The 19,531-nt window shown below is 49.5% G+C and overlaps 1 protein-coding gene across 1 annotated transcript in view; it reads left to right on the forward strand.

Moving 5' to 3' along the window:
- Nucleotides 1–19,531, forward strand: part of rfx4 (regulatory factor X, 4) — a 125,396-nt gene that overhangs the window by 68,535 nt on the left and 37,330 nt on the right. The window contains exon 13 of the mRNA XM_078567701.1: nt 78–195. Coding sequence (XP_078423827.1) covers nt 78–195 — 118 coding nt within the window. The remainder of the gene's footprint in view (nt 1–77; nt 196–19,531) is intronic.

Genomic DNA, 19,531 nt, shown 5'->3' on the forward strand with positions numbered 1-19,531 from the left:
TGGGAGGTAATTTGCAAAGACCCACCCCTCTCCCCCGATTCCGACTGACCAATACTTAGAGAGTGTTTGTTTGGCAGGTTGCTGCGCAGAGGCCTGGGAGTCTGAAGAGAGTGGCACGGCAGTTCCTGCTGATGTGGTCCTGCTTTGGGACGAGAGTTATTCGGGACATGACGTTGCACAGTGCGCCGAGTTTTGGTAAGCCGTCCCCGATTCAGTTTTCTGTGGAGCTCGTTCGTAATTAAATCTTCATTGCCCATGTCATTCTCTTCCGCAGAGAGCAGCGGAGGCTGGGCCACTGAATATATTCAGGGTTGGGTTAGACGGATTTTTGATCTGGACGGGAGTCAAGGGTTATGGGGGAACAGGAAAGTGGAGTTGAAGCCACAATCAGATCAGCCACGATCTTATTGAATGGCGGGAGCAGGCTCCTTGGGTTGGGTGATCTACTCCTGCTCCTAGTTATTGTGATTTTATGGCCTTATTTCACCGTAACTGCAGATTTCTGCCAGTGGAATCATAAAATTAATTATAATATCAGATAATAATAATAATCTCAAATTCACCCAAGCATTCGATTCACTCTGCATGATATCAAGAAATGGCTGAAGGCATTGGATTCTGCAAAGGCTATGGGCCTTGACAATATTCCGGCAATAGTACTGAAGACTTGTGCTCCAGAACTTGCCGCACCCCCAGCCAACCTGTTCCAGTACAGCTACAACACTGGCACCTACCTGACTATGTGGAAAATTGCCCAGGTATGTCCTGCCCACAAAAAACGGCAAAATCCAACCCAAGCCAATTACCCCCCCATCAGTCTACTCTCCATCATCAGTAAAGTGATGGAAGGGGTCATCAACAGTGTTATCAAGTGCTTAGCAATAACCTGCTCACTGACGCTCAGTTTGGGTTCTGCCAGGATCACTCAGCTCCTGACCTCATTACAGCCTTGGTTCAAACATGGACAAAAGAGTTGAACTCCTGAGGTGAGGTGAGAGTGACTGCCCTTGACATCAAGGCAGGATTTGACCGAGGATGGCATCAAGGAGCCCTAGCAAAACTGAAGGAAATGGGAATCAGGGAGAAAACTCTCTGCTGGTTGGAGTCATATCTAGCACAAAGGAAGATGGTTGTGGTTTTTGGAGGTCAATCATCTCAGTCTCAGGACATCACTGCAGGAGTTCCTCAAGGTAGTGTCCTTGGCCCAACCATCTTCAGCTGCTTCATCAATGACCTTCCTTCCATTATAAGGTCAGGAGTGAGGATGTTCGCTGATGATTGCACAATGTTCAGCACCATTCGCCACTCCTCAGATACTGAAGCAGTCCACGTTCAAATGCAACATGTCCTGGACAACATTATGGCCTGGCCTTATAAGTGGCAAGTGCCAGGCAATGACCATCTCCAACAAGAGAGAATCTAATCATCACCCCTTGACATTCAATGGCATTACCATCACTGAATCCCCCACTATCAACATCCTGGGGGGTTACCATTGACCAGAAACTGAACTGGACCAGTCATATAAATACTGTGGCTACAAGAGCAGGTCAGAGACTGGGAATTCTACAGCGTGCAATTCACCTCCTGACTTTCCAAAGCCTGTCCACCATCTACAAGGCACAAGTCAGGAGTGTGATGGAATACTCTCCACTTGCCTGGATGAGTGCAGCTCCCACAACACTCAAGAAGCTTGACACCATCCATGACAAAGCAGTTCGCTTGATTGGCACCCATCCACCACCTTAAACATTCACTCCGTCCATCACCGACGCACAGTAGTAACAGTGTGTACCATTTACAAGTTGCACTGCAGGAACTCACCAAGGCTGCTTAGCACCTTCCAAACCTACAACCTGTACCATCTGGAAGGACAAGGGCAGCAGATAGATGGGAACACCACCACCTGGAAGTTCCCCTCCAAGTCTCTCACCATTGTGACTTGGAAATATATCGCCGTTCCTTCACTGTCGCTGGGTCAAAATCCTTGAACTCCCTCCCTAACAGCGCTGTGGGTGTACCTACACCACATGGACTGCAGCGGTTCAAGAAGGCAGCTCACCACCACCTTCTCAAGGGCAATTAAGGATGGGCAATAAATGCTGGCCCAGCCAGTGAAGCCCACATCCCGTGAAAGAAGAAAAAAAAATCTTAAATTTCTCCAGATGAACTGGATTAAATGATATAAATTAAAAGGACTGGAGGGGAGGGTGTGGGGGGGCGATGTCCTGTTAGATGTCTTAAAAGTTATGAAAACATTCAATAGGGAAGGTGTTTCCACTTGTGGGGGAGACCAGAACCAGGAGTCACAAACATAAGATAGTCACTAATAAATCCAATCGGGAATTCAGGAGAGACTTCTTCACACTAGAGTGAAAAAGTGAACTCACACCCCAGGGAGTGTTGTGGTGAATAGTCTCCCACCCACTCCACCCACCCATCCTCCCCCACCCACCCCCCATCCACTCTCCCTCCCACACCCTCCACCCACTCCCCCATTCACTCTCCCACCCATTCTTCCCCTCCCCTGCCCCCACCCACTCTTCCACCCACACCTCCCACCCACACCCTCCACCCAGTTTCCCACCCACCCCACCCCCATCCGCTATCCCACCCATTCACCCCACCTGCAACCCCACCCACATCCCACCCACTGTCCCCACCTACTCTCCCAACCACTCTCCCACCCATTCTGCCCCTCCTCCATCCCCACCTACTCTCCCACCCACCCCCCCCATCCTCTCTCCCACCCATTCTCCCCACCCACACTCCCACCCATTCTGCCTGTCCCCCACCCTCACCCACTCTCCCACCTACACACTCCATCCACTCTCCCACCCACCCCACCCCCCTCCACTATCCCACCCACATCCCACCCACTGACCCCACCCACTCTCCCATCTTTGGGAACGCTCCTGTCCTTGTATATGTTAATGGTGGTGAAAGGCAGCCTGGGCCACAAAGCAAATCAATGGCCTGTTGCACCCTCCGCTTGAATTTCTTTTCCATTGACTTTGAGAGTCAGGGTGTAAAACTAGCTACTGATTCACTATTGCCCCTCTTCACTCCTCCACACCCCAGCAATCTGTGTTACAAATTCCCAATTAACATCAGGCCCATTACAGGCAAGGCATCCACGGTGAAGTGCCCCCATGCGGGTTACAATCCTGTCATGTATTAGCCAGGTAGTAACTATCTCCAACAAGGAAAGGCCCGGTCACCTGCCCTGAATCCCAAAGGCACTGCCATCGCTGAACCCCTCACTTTCAACACCTGGAAGGTTGTCATTGACCAGAAGCACATCTGGAGCAAGCTACAAAAGGTCAGAGGCTGGAAATTCTGCAGTAAGCAGCTCACCTCCAGACTTCTCAAGTCTCCCCACCATCTCCAAGACACAAGTCAGGAGCGCGATGGGATACCCTGCCCTTTCCTGAATGGTGCAGCCACAGCAATGCTCAAGAAGCTGAACGCCAGCCAGGGAAGAGGTTCGCTTGATTCATGCCCCACCACTGGACTTGCACTGCACGCCTCCACCACCGTCGCTACAAGCTACTGGATACACTACAGCAACTCAGCAAGATCACTTCCCCCGTGGACTCTACCGCTGTGAAGAAATGGACAGCGTCATCATGGGAACACCATCGCTTGCGAGTTCCCCGCCAAGTCACACGCCATGCTGACTTGCATATTTGCCGCTATTCCTTCGGCGCCTTTGGGTCCAAGGCCTGGGATACCATTGAGGGGGAGCACTGTCGTTAAATGGTTCAAGGAGATGAACTGCTGACAGCCTCTAGGGGTAACGTGGGATGTGCAATAAATGCGGTTCTGCCAGTGTCACCCACAAGATTAAGATTAACTGCTCAGTCTGTGGATTCTTTGGGAACAAGAGCGAGCTCCTTCATAATTGACTACGCTGTCAACGCTAACTGCTGCAGAGGCATGGTAGCATAGCAGTTATGTTACTGAACCGGTCATACAGAGGCCCTGGCCTAACGGCCTGGAGATATGGGCCTGAATCCTGCGCTTGCTGGGCCCGTGCGGTCAGAGGTCTGGAAGCCAGTCCAATATGTGCTTCCGGCCGCGATCCATCCCCAGCCACGATTTCAGGCTGGCTGGCCGATTGACTGGCAGCCAGGGTGAGACGCGGGCTGGGAAAGGTTCGGCGCTGGCGGAGGGCGAGGGAAGAGGGCAGAGCGCCGAGAGAAACGATGGTTTCAGGGGACCGGGCGCACCCTGAAGGCTGACGGCCGTTGTGGAGCTGCCTCAGGGAGCCGCAGCACTGTAAAAATGAAATAGGGTCAATAAACTGCTGCAAACTCTGACAATGCTGTAAACGCAAGCACCTGACGGCCGACTACATAACACCTCACCCCCCCCAAAACCTCCTCTTTCACTTTATTTAACCCCAGACATTTTAGCCCCGCACCTCCTGGTGGAGTTTGTAGCCGAGTGGCCTGTCCACTAACCGTAAAAGTGGACGGGCCGCGTAAAATCCATGGAATCCATAGAAACGTTACGGTGCAGAAAGAGGCCATTCAGCCCATCGTGTCTGCACTGGCCAAAAAGAGAGAAAAGAAACTAGCTGCTCAGTTTAATCCCACTTTCCTGTACCCGGTCCGTAGCTTTTTGCAGGTTACAGCGCTTCAGGTGCCTTTTAAATGAGTTGAACGTTTCAGCCCCAATCACCAACCTCGGCAGTGAATTCCAAACGCCCACCAGCCTCTGGGTAATAAAGTTCTTCATGACCCCTCTAATCCTTCTACCAATCGCCTTAAATCTATGCCCCCTGGTAATTGACGCCTCAGCTAGGGGGAAACAAGTCTTTGCTGTCTGCCCTATCTAGGCCCTTCATCATTTTGTACACCTCAATTAGCTCACCCCTAATTGTCACTGACAATTGGCTCCTTAATGGGTTTAATTGTCGGCGGGTGGACTTCCGACTCCCACACGCACTCGCCGGATGTAATGTTTCGTGTAAGTGCGATGATGTCGGAATGCATGCCTGACATCTTCTCGTGTGATTTCATGCGATTCTGGGTCGGGCGTGCGCCCACACATTCAACATAAAATCCTAGCCATGAGGTCAAATCATACCATGGAAGCTGAGGACTTTCACAGAATCACAGAATCTTCACAGTGCAGAAGGAGGCCATTCGGCCCATCGAGTCTGCAATGGCTCTCTGAAAGATCATTCTACCGAGTCCCACTCCCCTGCCTTATCCCCATAACCTCGGACATTCTCTCTTTTCAGGTAGCAATCCAATTCCATTTTGAATGCCTCGATCGAACCTGCCTCCACCACCCTCTCAGGAAGTTTATTCCAGACTCCAACCACCCTCTGGGTGAAAACATTCTCCTCACATCACATTTACTCCTTTTGCCAATTATTTTGAATCTGTGCCCTTTAGTTCTTGATGCTCTCTTGAGTGGGAACAGTTTCTCACTATTTACCCTGTGCATACCCCTCAGGGTCTTGAATACAACTTTCCTCTCAGCCTTCTTTTCTCCAAGGAAAACAGCCCCAACCTCTCCGATCTATCCTCATAGCTACAGTTCTTTACCCTGGGAATCATTCTTGTGAATCTCCTCTGTACTCTCTCCAATACCTTCACATCCTTCCTCAAGAATGGTGCCCAGAACTAGATGCAGTTATCCAGATGAGGCCTAACTAGTGTCTTATACAAGTTTAACATGACCTCCTTACTCTTGTACTCAATGTCCTTATTAATAAAGCCTAAGATACTATATGCTTTATTAACTGCTCTCTCAACATGCCCTGCCATCTTCAATGACCTATGTACATATACACCGATGTCCCTCTGTTCCTGCACCTCCTTTAGAGTTTCTCCCTTTATTTTATACTGTCTCTCCACATCCTTCCTGCCAAATGAATCACCTCACACTTCCCTGCATTGAACTTCATCTACCACTTGTCTGCCCAATCCACCAACGTGTCTATGTCCTTTTGAAGTTCAAGACTATCCCCATCACAGTTGACATTTCCAGTCTTCGTATCATCTGCAAGTTTTGAAATCATGCCCTGCACACCACAGTCTAGGCCATTAATATATTTCAGGAAGAGCAAGGGTCCCAACATTGACCCGTGAGGAACTCCACTACAAACCTTCCTCCAGTCTGAAAAACAACCATTTATCACACTCTCTGTTTCCTGTCACTCAGCCAATTTCTCATCCAAGTGCCTATTTTCCGTTTTCTTCCATGAGCTAGAATTTTGCTCACAAGTCTGTTGTGTGGCACTGTATCAAATACCTTTTGAAAATCCATATACACCACATCAACTACATTTCCTTTATCAACCTTCGCTGTAACCTCCTCAAAAAAACTCCAGCGAGTTAGTTAAACATGATTTTGCCTTAATGAATCCATGCTGGCTTTCCTTAATTATCCCGCTCCTGTCGAAGTGACTATTGGTTTTGTCCTGAGCTATAGTTTCCAGAAATTTCCCTACCACTGAAGCCAAACTGACTGGTCTATGATTGCAGGCTTTATCTGTGCATCCCTTTTTGAACAATTTACAATTCTCCGGTCCTCCTGAGAATGATGGATACCCCTGTATCTAAGGAAGACTGGAAGATTATCGCTAATGCTTCTGAAATTTCCACTCTCACTTCCCACAGTATCTCACTCGGTCCTGGTACCTTATCCATTTTAAGTGAAGATAGCCTCTCTAACACATCCTTCTCCTCAATTGTATATTCTTCTAGTGTACCAGTTACCTCCTCTCTCACCTTGACCTGGGTAGCATCCTCTTCCTTTGTAAAGACAGATACAAAGCACTCATTTAATACCTCTTCTATTTCTCCTGCCTTCACATACAAGTCTCCTCTTTTATCCCTAATTGGCCCTACCCTTTCTTTTACCGCCCTTTTATTATTTACATGCTTATTGAAGACCTTGGGATTCCCGTTTATGTTCGCTGCCAGTCTCTTTTCATGCTCCCTCCTTGCTTTTCTGATTAGTTTCTTCACTTCCCCTCTGGCCCTTCTATATTCAGCCTGATTCTCCATTGTATTTTCTACCTGACACCTGTCAGACGCGCACTTCTTCCTTTTCATCTTCACCTCTATCTCTCTTGTCATCCAAGGTATTCTAGATGTATTTGTCCTACCTTTCCCCTTTGAGGGAATATACCTTGACATTGCCTACAATACCGTCTCTTTGAAGGTGGCCCATTGTTCAGCTGCTGTCTTTTCCACCAACATTTGATTCCAACTCACTCGACTCAGGTGCTTTCTCATCCCATCGAAGTTGGCTTTCCCCCAATAAATTTTCCCTGCTCTGGATTGTTCTTTGCCCTTCTCCATGGCCAACCTAACCCTTATGACACAATGGTCACTGTCCCCTAAATGCCCTCCCACTGGTATTTGATCCACTTGGTCCAACTCATTCCCCAGAATGGGGTCCAACAGTGCCTGCCCTCTCGATGGATCGGAAACATCCTGCTGCAGAAAATTATCTTGAACACATTCCAGGAACTTTTGCCTTTCTTATCCCTTTGCACTATTCCTATCTCAGTCTATATCCCCTTATTGCACCCCCCCTGTAATGTCTTTGCAGATTTGTTTCTCTACATCCCTTCCACTAGTTGGTGGTCTATATACTGCACCGATCAATGTTATTGCACCTTTCCCATTCCTTACCTCTCGCCAGAGAGATTCTGTCCTTAACCCCTCTGGAACATCCTCTCTCTCCCGTACTGTAATACCATCCTTAATCAATGCTGTCACTCCCCACCACCTTTTCTTCCTTTCCTGTTTCTCCTGAACACCTTGTCCCCAGGAATATTTAACGTGCAGCCCTGTCCTTCTTTGAGCCAGGTCTCTGTTATAGCAATAATATTATAGTTCCATTTGTCAACCTGTGTCTGCAGTTCACCAGTCTTATTAACCACACTCCGTCCATTCACATACATGGTCAGTAACCTTGATTTAGGCTTTTTAACTTTCCCCTTTGCTCTGACCCCATCTAATGACTTACTATAGCCTACTCTAACTCTATCAAACTCTCCAAGTATTCTCTTTACCTTGATACTACTCTCTGATATATCCTCCTTATCAGTGAAGACTTCTCTACTTCCCATTGCCAGTTTGTCTCCTCTCCACTCTGAATTTCCCCTCAGGTCCCCACCCCCCTGCCAATCTAGTTTAAACCTTCCCCAACAGCACTAGCAAACCTCTCCACGAGGACAGTTGTCCCAGTCCTGTTAAGGTGTAACCCGTCCTTCTTGGACAGGTCCCACCGCCCCCAGAACCGGTCCCAATGCCTCAGAAATTTAAAGCCCTCCCTCCTACTCCATTTCTCCAGCCACGTATTGAACTGTTCAATCTTCCTATTCTTACACTCACTAGCACATGGCACTGAGAGTAATCCTGATTACTGCTCTTGAGGTCCTGATTTTTAATTCCCGAAAACCTGCTTTCAGGACCTCATCCCTTTTCCTACCTATGTCATTGGACCCAATGTGTACACAACATCTGGCTGCCCACCACCGCCCCCCCTCAAAAGAATGTCCTGCAGCTGCTCTGTATCATCCTTGACCCTGGCACCAGGGAGGCAACATACCATCCTGGAGTCACGTTCTACAGCCGCAGTAACGCCTGTCTGTTCCTCTAACTATGGAACCCCTACCACTATAGCATTTCCACCCTTCCTCCTTCCCTCCTGTGCAGCTGAGCCAATGTGGTGCCACAAGCATGATTCTTGCTACAGTCCCTCCGAGGAACCATCTCGCTCACCGGTATGCTAAAATGGAGAAACGGTCAAAGAGATAGTCTCAGGGGATTCCTGCACTACCTGCCTGTTTCTCTTAGATACTCTGACAGTCACCCATTCCCTCTTTGCCTTTGTACTTCTTAGCTGCGGTGTGACCACCTCTCGAAACATGCTATCCACATAATCCTCAGTCTTGCGGATGCTCCACAGTGACTCCAGCCGCCCCTTAAGTTCCGCAACCCAGAGCTCAAGTTTCTGCAGCTGTTGTTACTTCCTGCAGATGTAGTCATTGAGGGCACTTTGTGCCTGCATGACTTCCCACATCCCGCAGGTTGCACATTCCGCATGGCCGAGCTGCACTGAGATACCTTAAATGTTAAATAAAGTCACTCACCAATCGTCTCCTCCTCTCCATCTTGCGCACTTTATGAAGTCTCGCTGCTGCCACCCTCTCACGCTCTTTATGAAGTTTTGCTCTTTTTTCTCTGGCACACTCCCCGCTCTTTTTAAAATGAGGTGTCCCCACTCTCCGCGCTCTTTTTAAAATGAAGACTCCGCGGAAAGGCCGCAATTCCTTCTGGCGAGAATCTTGATTGTCAATCAAATCACCTCTGCCGGGTCTCTTTGCGATGAGATTGTCTGAGAGAGATTGGAATAATGAAAAGTTATACGGGAAAGCATTTGCTTCTCAGTGACATAGTTTATGTGATGTTTACAAGTAGCTCAGCCATTAAATAAATGGTCACGGTGACCATGAAAACTATTGAATTGTCGTAAAAACCCATCTGGTTCATTCGGGCTCTGCAGCGATGGAAATCTGCTGTCCTTACCCGGTCTGGCCTACATGTGACTCCAGCCCTACAGTTAGGGATGGGGAATAAACTGCCTGAGGGATGTTGTGGTGAGAATGGAATTACAGAATTAGGGCAGGTTTTCCCCACCGAGGGGCTTTTCACGCTGTATTGTCCGCTCCCCGCCTCATTACCGATGTGAAAAACAGATGCATGTTGGATGGCAGGCAGATGGCCTCTGATTCACCCGCCCGCCATGACCTCAGGGGTTCTCTCCTCCAGGCGCCATATTTAAAGTGAAGCCGCGCACAGTCTCCAGGCCAGGAGGGCCCCACGGAAGAAATTGGCCCCAAAAGGCAAGAAGATTGCGGCTCCCATGTCCAGTGACGCTTTGCTGGGCCACCTGCTGGACACTGGCGAGGCCCGCTGGGATGCCCACTACCCCAGTGATGGAGGCCCCACCAATGCCACCACTCCGCCTCGGGAGGCGGGGGTCTTTGGTGGTCATTGCAAACACGTCACAGAAAAAGGTCTGTAATCCAGGACAGGAAGAGGAGGAATGATCTCATCCCTTCCGGCAGGGTAATTCAACCATCTCATCACCCTCAACCCACACATTCACAAGCCCATCAGTACGTAGCAGGATGACACTCCGCAGGGATCTCACACATTGCCAGCTGAAGGCACATCACCACTCACCCTCTCACACTCACCTTCACATCTCCATATCCTGTGTACATCGTGTCCTCAGCCCATCCACTGCTCCATTCGCCACGCACTCAAGGCAGGCATCCTCGCCATCTGCCTTGGCATGTGCCCTGCTCACAATCTCTCCATTTGCCTTCATGCAGGGCAAGCTCACACTCAATAGAGGGGAGAGGTCCCGGACCGGGGGCTGGGGATGGAATGGCAGAAATTAAGTCCCTCACTCCAGATGAGTGACGTGCCATTGTGCTGGCTGGAGAGGATAGGGACCGTGCATGTGGCGATGGTGAGATGGGCAGCGCCAATCCAAGTGAAGACCCTACACCAGCTCACTCCTCAGACAACCAGTCGATTCTGCTCTCTTCCAGTCGCTTGTCACCTGTAACCTCTACCTTCTTTCCTAGGCACCTCTGGAAAGCGTCCGAGAGGGTCATCCAGCCAGGGCCTCATCTCCAGCCCTGAAGACACTTCTGAGACAGAAGAAGAGGAGAACATCGTTGAAGACCCATGACAGTGCTCACCCATACCCTCCACCAGTGCAGAAACACACACTTCGGCGTGACTTAGTTCTCCAGTTGCCTCGGGGGTTGCAATCTGATAAGCACAGCGCACAACCTGGTTCACAGCAGGCGGAGGCAGCGACACCTGAGGTAGCTGGTGCTTGGGTGCTGCGGTGTCCGAATGTGATGACGAGCCTCTGAGCTCAGTCCTAACCCAGTTAGTGGGCAGCTAAAAAGGGCGAGCTCAAGGCAACTCAGTTGGCGTACAAAACGGACAGGAGAAAAATTGCACAGCAAATCACAGGGGCACCGCCCACCCTAGAATGTCCACTCATGAACTCGAAGAGACCTTTACCAATAACAAAACCAAATAACAAAGCAAACCTCCAAAAGTTTGCAATGTATAATGGAAGGAGGGATTACGAATCTTTAAAAGAACCCATACGGAGGGAGGAGGTAGAGGCTGCAATCGAAGGCATGGATAAGAACACGGCAGCGGGTTCTAATGGAATGAAGGTGGAAGACATCATGGACACCCAGGCAGAGTACGGAGACAGGCTCCCACGTCTCGTCTCCCTCTGGCTCAAATCAAACTCCATCCCAAGGGTCTTGAAAAAGAGTCGGGCTGTTCTCATTCCTAGGCCGGACGGCGCTGAAAAACTAAGAAGCTTAGACAACTGGCGACCAATAACGATCGGTCTGATATTAACTCAGTTAGTGGAGCTTCGGCGACAGTCAAGTACATGGAGGGTTGTCAGTTACTTTGCAGAGATTGTAACGAATGATGGAGGAGTCCGCCTGTGTTCAGTCTGAGGTGATTGTACCAGCATGCCTACGCACTGAGGTCAACACTGGTAGGATAGTGGCGGCCATGGAGACCTTAATCCAGGACATGGGTCCTGCACTGCACTCCATCGCAGTAACCATTGGCGGTTACGTGAGACGGAGGCAGGGCAACTCAATCTCACTCCAGCTTACCCTTCTCCTCAAGGATTCATCCAGGGGCCCTCGGGCACCCGTAGGGAGGGAGACCAGCAGCTGGATACCTCGGGGCGATTCACCCACGTGACTCCGGGACTAGCCAGCTGATCCCAATCACCTCTCCCTGTGACCCCATCACATCTAGCTCCACTGGCCCAAGGAGTGTGCACCTGCCCCACAGCAGGAGACCCAAAGCAGATCGGGGCCAGACAGGTCTCGGAACTCCAGAGGACGCCCACCAAAACTGTTACAACCAGGATGGAGGGAGTGCACGTATGACCCACCCCTACTGCTCCATGGGTCGTACCATTAACTTAAAAGTTTAATTTTCTCACCAAAATAACCAATTGTCTATTTCCCCTACTGGTGCCCTGAATAAAAAACCTTCAACCAGGCTTCTTCCAATAAACTCAGAACAATTGTTTGTTATAAAATTGTTCATTTTAACAAGCTGCAAGTGCTGGTTAACACACAATTGTAATCGGGAAGCATAACTATCTATCTCTTCCTAAAGAATTCCCCAAGCGCACACACACACACACACACACACAGACAAACAGATAGAGTTTCTCTGCAGAGATGGGCTTTGGAGGGTGGGCGTTGTACAATAAAGAATAAAGTTCTCACGGTCTCGATGCTGTCGACCCTGGAGTTCCCTGGTGAAGCCGTGTCGCTGGTTCTGGTGGACGTCTGGAAATTCTCACCACCTGGTCTCAGCTTTGCAGGTCTGAATACAGACCAGTTACACTCAGATGCGGGCTCTCTGGCTACAGGTTGAGAACCACACACAATTTCAGGCAAGGCAGAGAGTGGGACCCAGTTAGGGGAGCTGTCCTTCCCCAGCTTGTTCCTGAACAAGACTGCCTTCAAAACAAGCAGGTTCACAACTTTAAGATTTTTTTTCTCCCTCCCGTGTGATTTCCAGGAAGCTACTAACCTTCCCTTCCAGTATTTTTCCCCGTCAATTAAAGCGATTGCGGCTCAAAACATACAACCAGATTTTCCACAAGTGCCGTTAAGAACAGGTGATTTCTTGGAAGAGGCCTGTTTGCTGACAGTTCCAATCATGCCATGTCCTTCCACGTCGCAAAAGGAAAATTCGGCCTTGAGAGATATGGGGCAGGATTTTCGGGTCGTGGGGCGGGACCTGGGAGCGGCTGGGAAATGGCCCGTCCCCCGCGATTGGCCCCCTGCCTGCGATTTAACGGTGACTGGCCAATTAACGGCATGAAAGGCTCACTAAGAGGTTCCGGGGTGGGGGGCGGGAAGAGGGCGAGCGCTGAAGTTTGCACGGGTGCTGGGTGGTGGGGGGAGAGCGCGTTATGAAATCTCCCTGAAGGTACAGAGCTGCCCCAGGGAGCTGAACGATTTTAACATCAAAAATAAAGATCTTGAAAGTCTGAAAAAAAATGTCACCCACATCGGACTCACTCAAAGGAACATAAACATCATGAAAATGACGTCAAAACATTATTATTTATTTTTATTTAATTACGGAAACCTCATCCCGCCCGTGGATGAGGCTTCCTCAAAAATCGACATGGCCGCCCGGCCGATTCGCCCGCCCGCCAACCATAACCTTGGACGGGCAGCGAGAAACAGAGCTCAGTTAATCGATTAATGGCCTCAATGGGCCTCTTCATTGTCGGCGGGCGCCCTGCCCACTCTCCCACGCACCTGCCAACCGAAATATCGAGAGGGTGCGCCATTTCGGGACGCTCGCCCATTGTTACCAGGGTGCTATTTCACGCTCGAGTGTGTCAGGGGCGCGCCCGCACACCGAGCAGAAAACCCTGCCTATGATTCTAACAAAGTCATGACAGGGAACAGGGCATAGCAGTCAGCAGGTGCTGCCTCCACCTCCGCCCTCGATTTGGGGGTGCACCAAGACGTGGTGGTAGGTTTAGGAAAATTAAGAAATGTTGGGAGCACGATGGTGGCTCGGGCGATAACCACATGTTGTATACTTTGCACTAACGTAAATAGAAAACCATCCATTTGACAGCCTCTGTGTACGCCTCCTCCTTATGAGCAGTTGTGTTGTTGTCCATCAGGTGTGACACGATGATCCCTGCTGCCACTTATTGCAGATGTCAAAACCAGGTGCCTCGGTTCGATGTTGTCAGCTTGCACATCACCACAGTGCGTGCGCAGTCATATCATTTCCAACATCACTGACGCACCGTCCTTAATGCCTAGTCTGCTTGTGTAAGGAACCTCGGTTACGTGATGTGCTGCTTGATGTACTCTTCATTCCTGCCCATTTAAGATTCAAGCTAAGGCGTTCAGCCGTCTCGTCTGCATCATTGTAAGGCGAAGGTCCCATATTCATCGAGTCATGTGTAAACGCACAGAGAAGCGAGATAGATCCTCACACACCATTTACTCACTGTCGTATGGCAGGATTTCCTACCTATGAGACCATACTCAGAGATTGTGTGCGATCCTGTCCATGTTGCGCATATCCAGCTCTCACAGTGAACAGTTGCTGAGCTCAGTGAGAAGTGTGAGCAACTTTCCACATTGAAGGGCAGGAGCTCTGACCCTCGAAGGTTCTTCATTCCAAAACTTCAACCACCTGGCTTTCTAACTTAGCAGTTGGCTGCACTGTGGCCACAAGGCTTTCGTCAGGATGGAGGGGTGGGTGCAGAGCTGAACCTCCTGAGTAGCCTCCCTCACCTATATCCTCGCTGAGGTCATTGAAGATAAATACAAATGGTCATGTGGTGCGATGAAAGGAGCCTTGGAGCATGCTCTATAAGCACATGTGGCAGCTTTTGACGCTTTTGAGGGCACCAATGGGATGCAATCCACAGTGCGATGAATCTGCTGAGTGCCCTTTATTATCAAGGAAGCGTCACCTTGACTGGTTCGTCGTGTGTTTGCTTTTTGCAGTTGGCAAGGGCCAGGGCTGTCCATGAGGGCAGACTGACTGTGTGAACTTTATGATCATCAGGTGCTCCGAATCCATGGAAAGGTCAGGATGAACGCACACCCGCACACCTAACTGAGAGTGACAGGTGTCAGTGTGATGGAGGAGAAGGGGGGCACAGAGGGCCGTGTGATGTCGGGATGGATTATACCTGTGTAACACCCCCTGCTGCCTTGGCCTAAGTGTGACCTCTCAGTTAAACCATCGAGGTGACACAGAAAGTGTTGCCCCATTTTGGCTGATGGACCCCCTTGAGGAGCATACAGCTACGAGTGCGCTGAGGATTGTAGAGCTGCTCCTGCCTCTACTCGGCCTCCATGAGTGACTGTGATGCTGCAGAGACGTTACAAGAGGCTGTGTCTTCTGACATGTGATGCTGGAACGCTCTCGTCCAGGCTGGACCTCCTCTCAACAAGGACACATGTTACCGAACCTTCATCATCCTTCAAAGGACCAGGACAATGGTTGGGAGCTCACTCTCAGATTGAAGTGCATGGTTGCAAGGAGAGGGTTAGCAATGCTGGTGTTCATGTGGGTTGGTGAGAGAGGACATTTGTCCAAGAGGCTGCAGACTACTACCCATCATCCTCCTCTTGGAACCTGGGGGCTATGAGGGCTTTACGTGCCTCGTCTGGCCCATGTTATAACCTCTTCCCCTGCAGCCTCAGATTCCTCAAACTCATTGCCCTCATCCCTTTCAATGTCCTCCTCGTTGGAGGAGACGTGCAGCTCCTCCATGTCTGCATTTGGCAAGTCTGCCCCACTTTGCAGCACCAGGTTGTGCAGCGCACCGCAGGTGACGATGACCTGGGACACTCTCTGGTGAGGGTAGTGGAGACCTTCACCAGATCTGTCGCGGCATCTTCAAGGTTCCAATTCACTGCTCTACCAGCGTTCGGGTAGTGATATGAGCATCGTTATACCTTCTCTCTGCAGGGTTTAGTGGCTGCTGCACGGGCATCATCAGCCAAGTCCTTTGTGGGCACCCTTTGTCACTGAGGAGCTAACCCTGGATCCTGTGTGGTCCCTGGAAGATGTCAGGGATCTGCGATCCACTCAAGGTGCCTGAGTTGTGGCAGCCTCCTGGGGTATCTCGCACACACCTGCATGACTTGTTTCCTGTGGTCACAGACCAGCTGAACATTGAGCGAGTGGAAATCCTTCCCTGTTTATGCATTGCAGCACCTGTTGCCAGAGAGCTTTGATAGCCCCATGAGTGCGGTCAATGGCACCCTGTACCTGTGGGAATCCGAAAACCTCGGTGAACCTCAGTGCTCTGGCCTGCCGGCTCTCTTGACCTCTGGCAAAGTGCACGTAATTGTGGGCCTTGGCCAAGAGGGCCTCTGTCACCTCACGTATGCATTTGTGTGTTGATGATTGGGAGATCCTGCAAAGGTCCCCAGTGGAGCCCTGGAAGTGGCCACTTGCAAAGAAGTTCAGAGTGGCAACATGAGATAAAACCTTTCTACACAGCGACTGGTCAGGACCTGGAATGTGCTGCCTGAGAGTGTGGTGGAGGCAGATTCAATCGTGGTTTGCAAAAGGGGATCGGGTAAACACCTGAAGAGAAAACATTTGCAGTATTGCCGGGAAGAAGAGGGGGAGTGGGACTAGCTAAATAGCTTCTGTAGAGAGCAGGCAGAGACACAATGGGATGAATAACTTCCTGAATTCTTAAACCATTCCATGCCCTGAAGATGTGTGAGGGCACTTTAAAGCACCATCTTATTGGACCTTTAGAATCACAGAATTGTTTCAGCACAGAAGGAGGCCATTTGGCCCATTGTGTCTGTGCTGGCTCTCTGAATGATCAATTCACCTGGTGCCACTCCCCTGCTTTCTCCCCGTAACCCTGCACGTTCTTCCTTTTCCGATAATAATCCAATCCCCTCCTGAATGCCTCGATTGAACCTGCCTCCAACTCAGGCAGCGAGTTCCAGATCTTAACCACTGGTGGAAAAAGTTTCTCCTCATGTCTCCATTGCTTCTTTTGCCCATTACCTTAAATCCATGCCCCCTCATCCTCGATCCTTCCACCAATGGGAACAGTTTCTCCCTGACTACTCATGTCTAGACCCCTCATGGTTTTGAACACCTCTATCAAATTTCCTCTCAACCTTCTCTTCTCCAAGGAGAACAGCCCCAACCTCTCCAATCTATCTACACGTTTCAATCTGATGCTGTCTTTGAACACCTTCACATTTTCTTCCCTCTTTAGACTTTGACGTTTTTTTATGCAGTTTTAAAAATTGCCATTCCTTCTTTTGGGAGAAAAAAACCCCTGTTTTATATACAAGTTGGTAAACGTCAAATCTTGCTGACTTTGTTCTTAACAGTGAGCTACAGCAGTGAAGGCAGGCCAGTTTCCAATAAATACCTGCCCCCTCCCTGTCTCTGCATTTCAAAGGCACAGTTGGGGTTGGGAGTATTTTTGATAAAGGCTTCCTCTTTCAGAAATGACTAATTGACAATAGCCACCCTCCAAGGATCGCTGTACGTTCGTGTTTTATGGGACTGTGTGTCGCTGTCATTATGAGCTGTCACTGATGTTTACAGTAGGTACCCCATAATATGGAGATTGTATTCTCTAGTGCAACTTAATAACATGAAGCCCCTTTCAATTCCAATTCCTGGCCCCATCTGGATAAAAACCTTTCTTGTTTAGTGTTGCTCTGGCCCTTCCTTGCTGTTCTATTCAGTCAATGCGTCATTTTTAATACATTAGCCTGTGCATTTTAATTAAAAAGTGACTGGTTTAATGCAACTTAACACATTCATATTTCGATTGAAACAAAATCCACGGGAAATCCTTTGTCACAAGAAAATACCTAGTGGCACCGAAGGAAAGATTATGAATATTGATGCTTTATTCTGATCATTCTGAGCCTGGGAAAACCAACAGTAAAGATAGGCCCCTTGTATAATCCCCAGGAAACAAAGGAGTAAATGAGAATTGAATGGACCAGGTGAGGCAGGGCCCTATAGCGTCACAGGGAGCAATGAGAGAACAGCTCAGCTTGGCAGTGTCCCATCAGGGCAGCTGGTGGAATTTAAATTCAATGAATAAATCTTGGAATATAAAGCCAGTCCCAGTAATGGTGACCATGAAACCGTTGTCGATTGTTGTAAAAACCCATCTGGTTCACTAATGTCCTTTAGGGAAGGAAATCTGCCATCCTTACCTGGTCTGGCCTACACATGACTCCAGACCCACAGCAATGTGGTTGATTTTTAAATGCCCTTCTGAAATGTCCTAGAAAGCTATTCAACTGTATCAAAACTGCTACAGAAAAGTCGATAAGGAGTGAAGCTGGACATTTCCACCCGGCATCCACCTAGGCACCAGAAACAACAATGGCACACCCAGCCCTGTCGGCACTGCAAAGTCCTCCTTACTAACATCTGGGGGCTTGTGCCAAATTGGGAGAGCTGTCTCACAGACTAGTCAAGCAACAGCCTGACGTGGTCAGACTCACAGAATCATACCTTACAGATAATGTCCCAGACGCCACCAACATCATCCTTGAGAATGTGTTGTTCCCATAGCAGTACAGACCAGCCAAGGGTGGTGGCACAGTGGTATATAGTTGGGAGGGAGTTGTCCAGGGAATCCTCAACATTGGCTCTGGACCATGATGTCTCATGACTCCAGGTCAATCATAGGCAAGGAAACCTCCTGCTGGTTACCACCTCCCACCCCCACACTGCCCTACCCCCACCCCTCAGCTGATGAATCAGTGTTCCTCCATGTTGAACACCACTTGGAAGAAGCACTGAGGGTGGCAAGGGCGCAGAATGTACTCTGGGTGGGGGACTTCAATGTCCATCACCAAAAGTGGCTCGGTAGCACCACTACTGTCCAAGCTGGCCGAGTCCTAAAGGACATAGCTGCCAGACTGGGTCTGCGGCAAGTGGTGAGGGAACCAACAAGAAGGAAAAACATACTTAACCTCATCCTCACCAACCTGCCTGCCGCAGATCCATCTGCCCATGACAGTATCAGTAGGAGTGACCGCACAGCCATTGTAGAGACAAAGTCCTGTCTTCACATTGAGGACACCCTCCAATCGTGTTGTATGCCACTACCACTGTGTTAAATGGGATAGATTTTGAACAGATCTAGCAACTCAAATCCGGACATCCATGAGGCACTGTGGGCCATCAGCAGCAGCAGAATTGTACTCGAACACAATCTGTAACCTCATGGCCCGGCATATCCCCCACTCTACCATTACCACCAAGCTGGGGGATCAACCCTGGTTTTATTAAGAGTGCAGGAGGGCATGCCAAGAGCTGCACCAGATATTCCTAAAAATGAGGTGTCAACCTGATGGAGCTACAACACAGGAATGCTTGGGCTAAGTGAGTGGGTAAGAACATTGCAGATGGAATATAATGTGAATACGTGTGAAGTTATCCACTTTGGTAGAAAAAACAGGAAGGCAAAGTATTTCTTAAATGGTGAAAGGTTGGGCAGTGTTGAAGTCCAGAGGGACCTGGGTGCCCTTGTTCATGGGTCACTGGAAGCTAGCATGCAGGTGCAGCAAGCGATTAGGAAGGCAAATGGTATGTTGGCCTTTATTGCAAGGGGATTTGAGTACAGGAGTAAAGATGTCTTGCTGCAATTGTATGGGGCCTTGGTGAGACCACACCTGGAGTATTGTGTGCAGTTTTGGTCTCCTTACCTAAGGAAGGATATACGGCTTGACATAGAGGGAGTGCAACGGAGGTTCACCAGACTAATCCCTGGGATGGCGGGACTGTCTTATGAAGAGAGATTGAGGAAACTGGGGCCTGTATTCTCTAGAGTTTCAAAGAATGAGAGGTGATGTCATTGAAACTTACAAAATTCTTACAGGATGTGACAGGGTAGGTGTGGATAGGATGTT

The sequence above is a fragment of the Cetorhinus maximus genome, chromosome 22 (assembly GCF_964194155.1).
Source record: "Cetorhinus maximus chromosome 22, sCetMax3.hap1.1, whole genome shotgun sequence".
Lineage (NCBI taxonomy): Eukaryota > Metazoa > Chordata > Chondrichthyes > Lamniformes > Cetorhinidae > Cetorhinus > Cetorhinus maximus.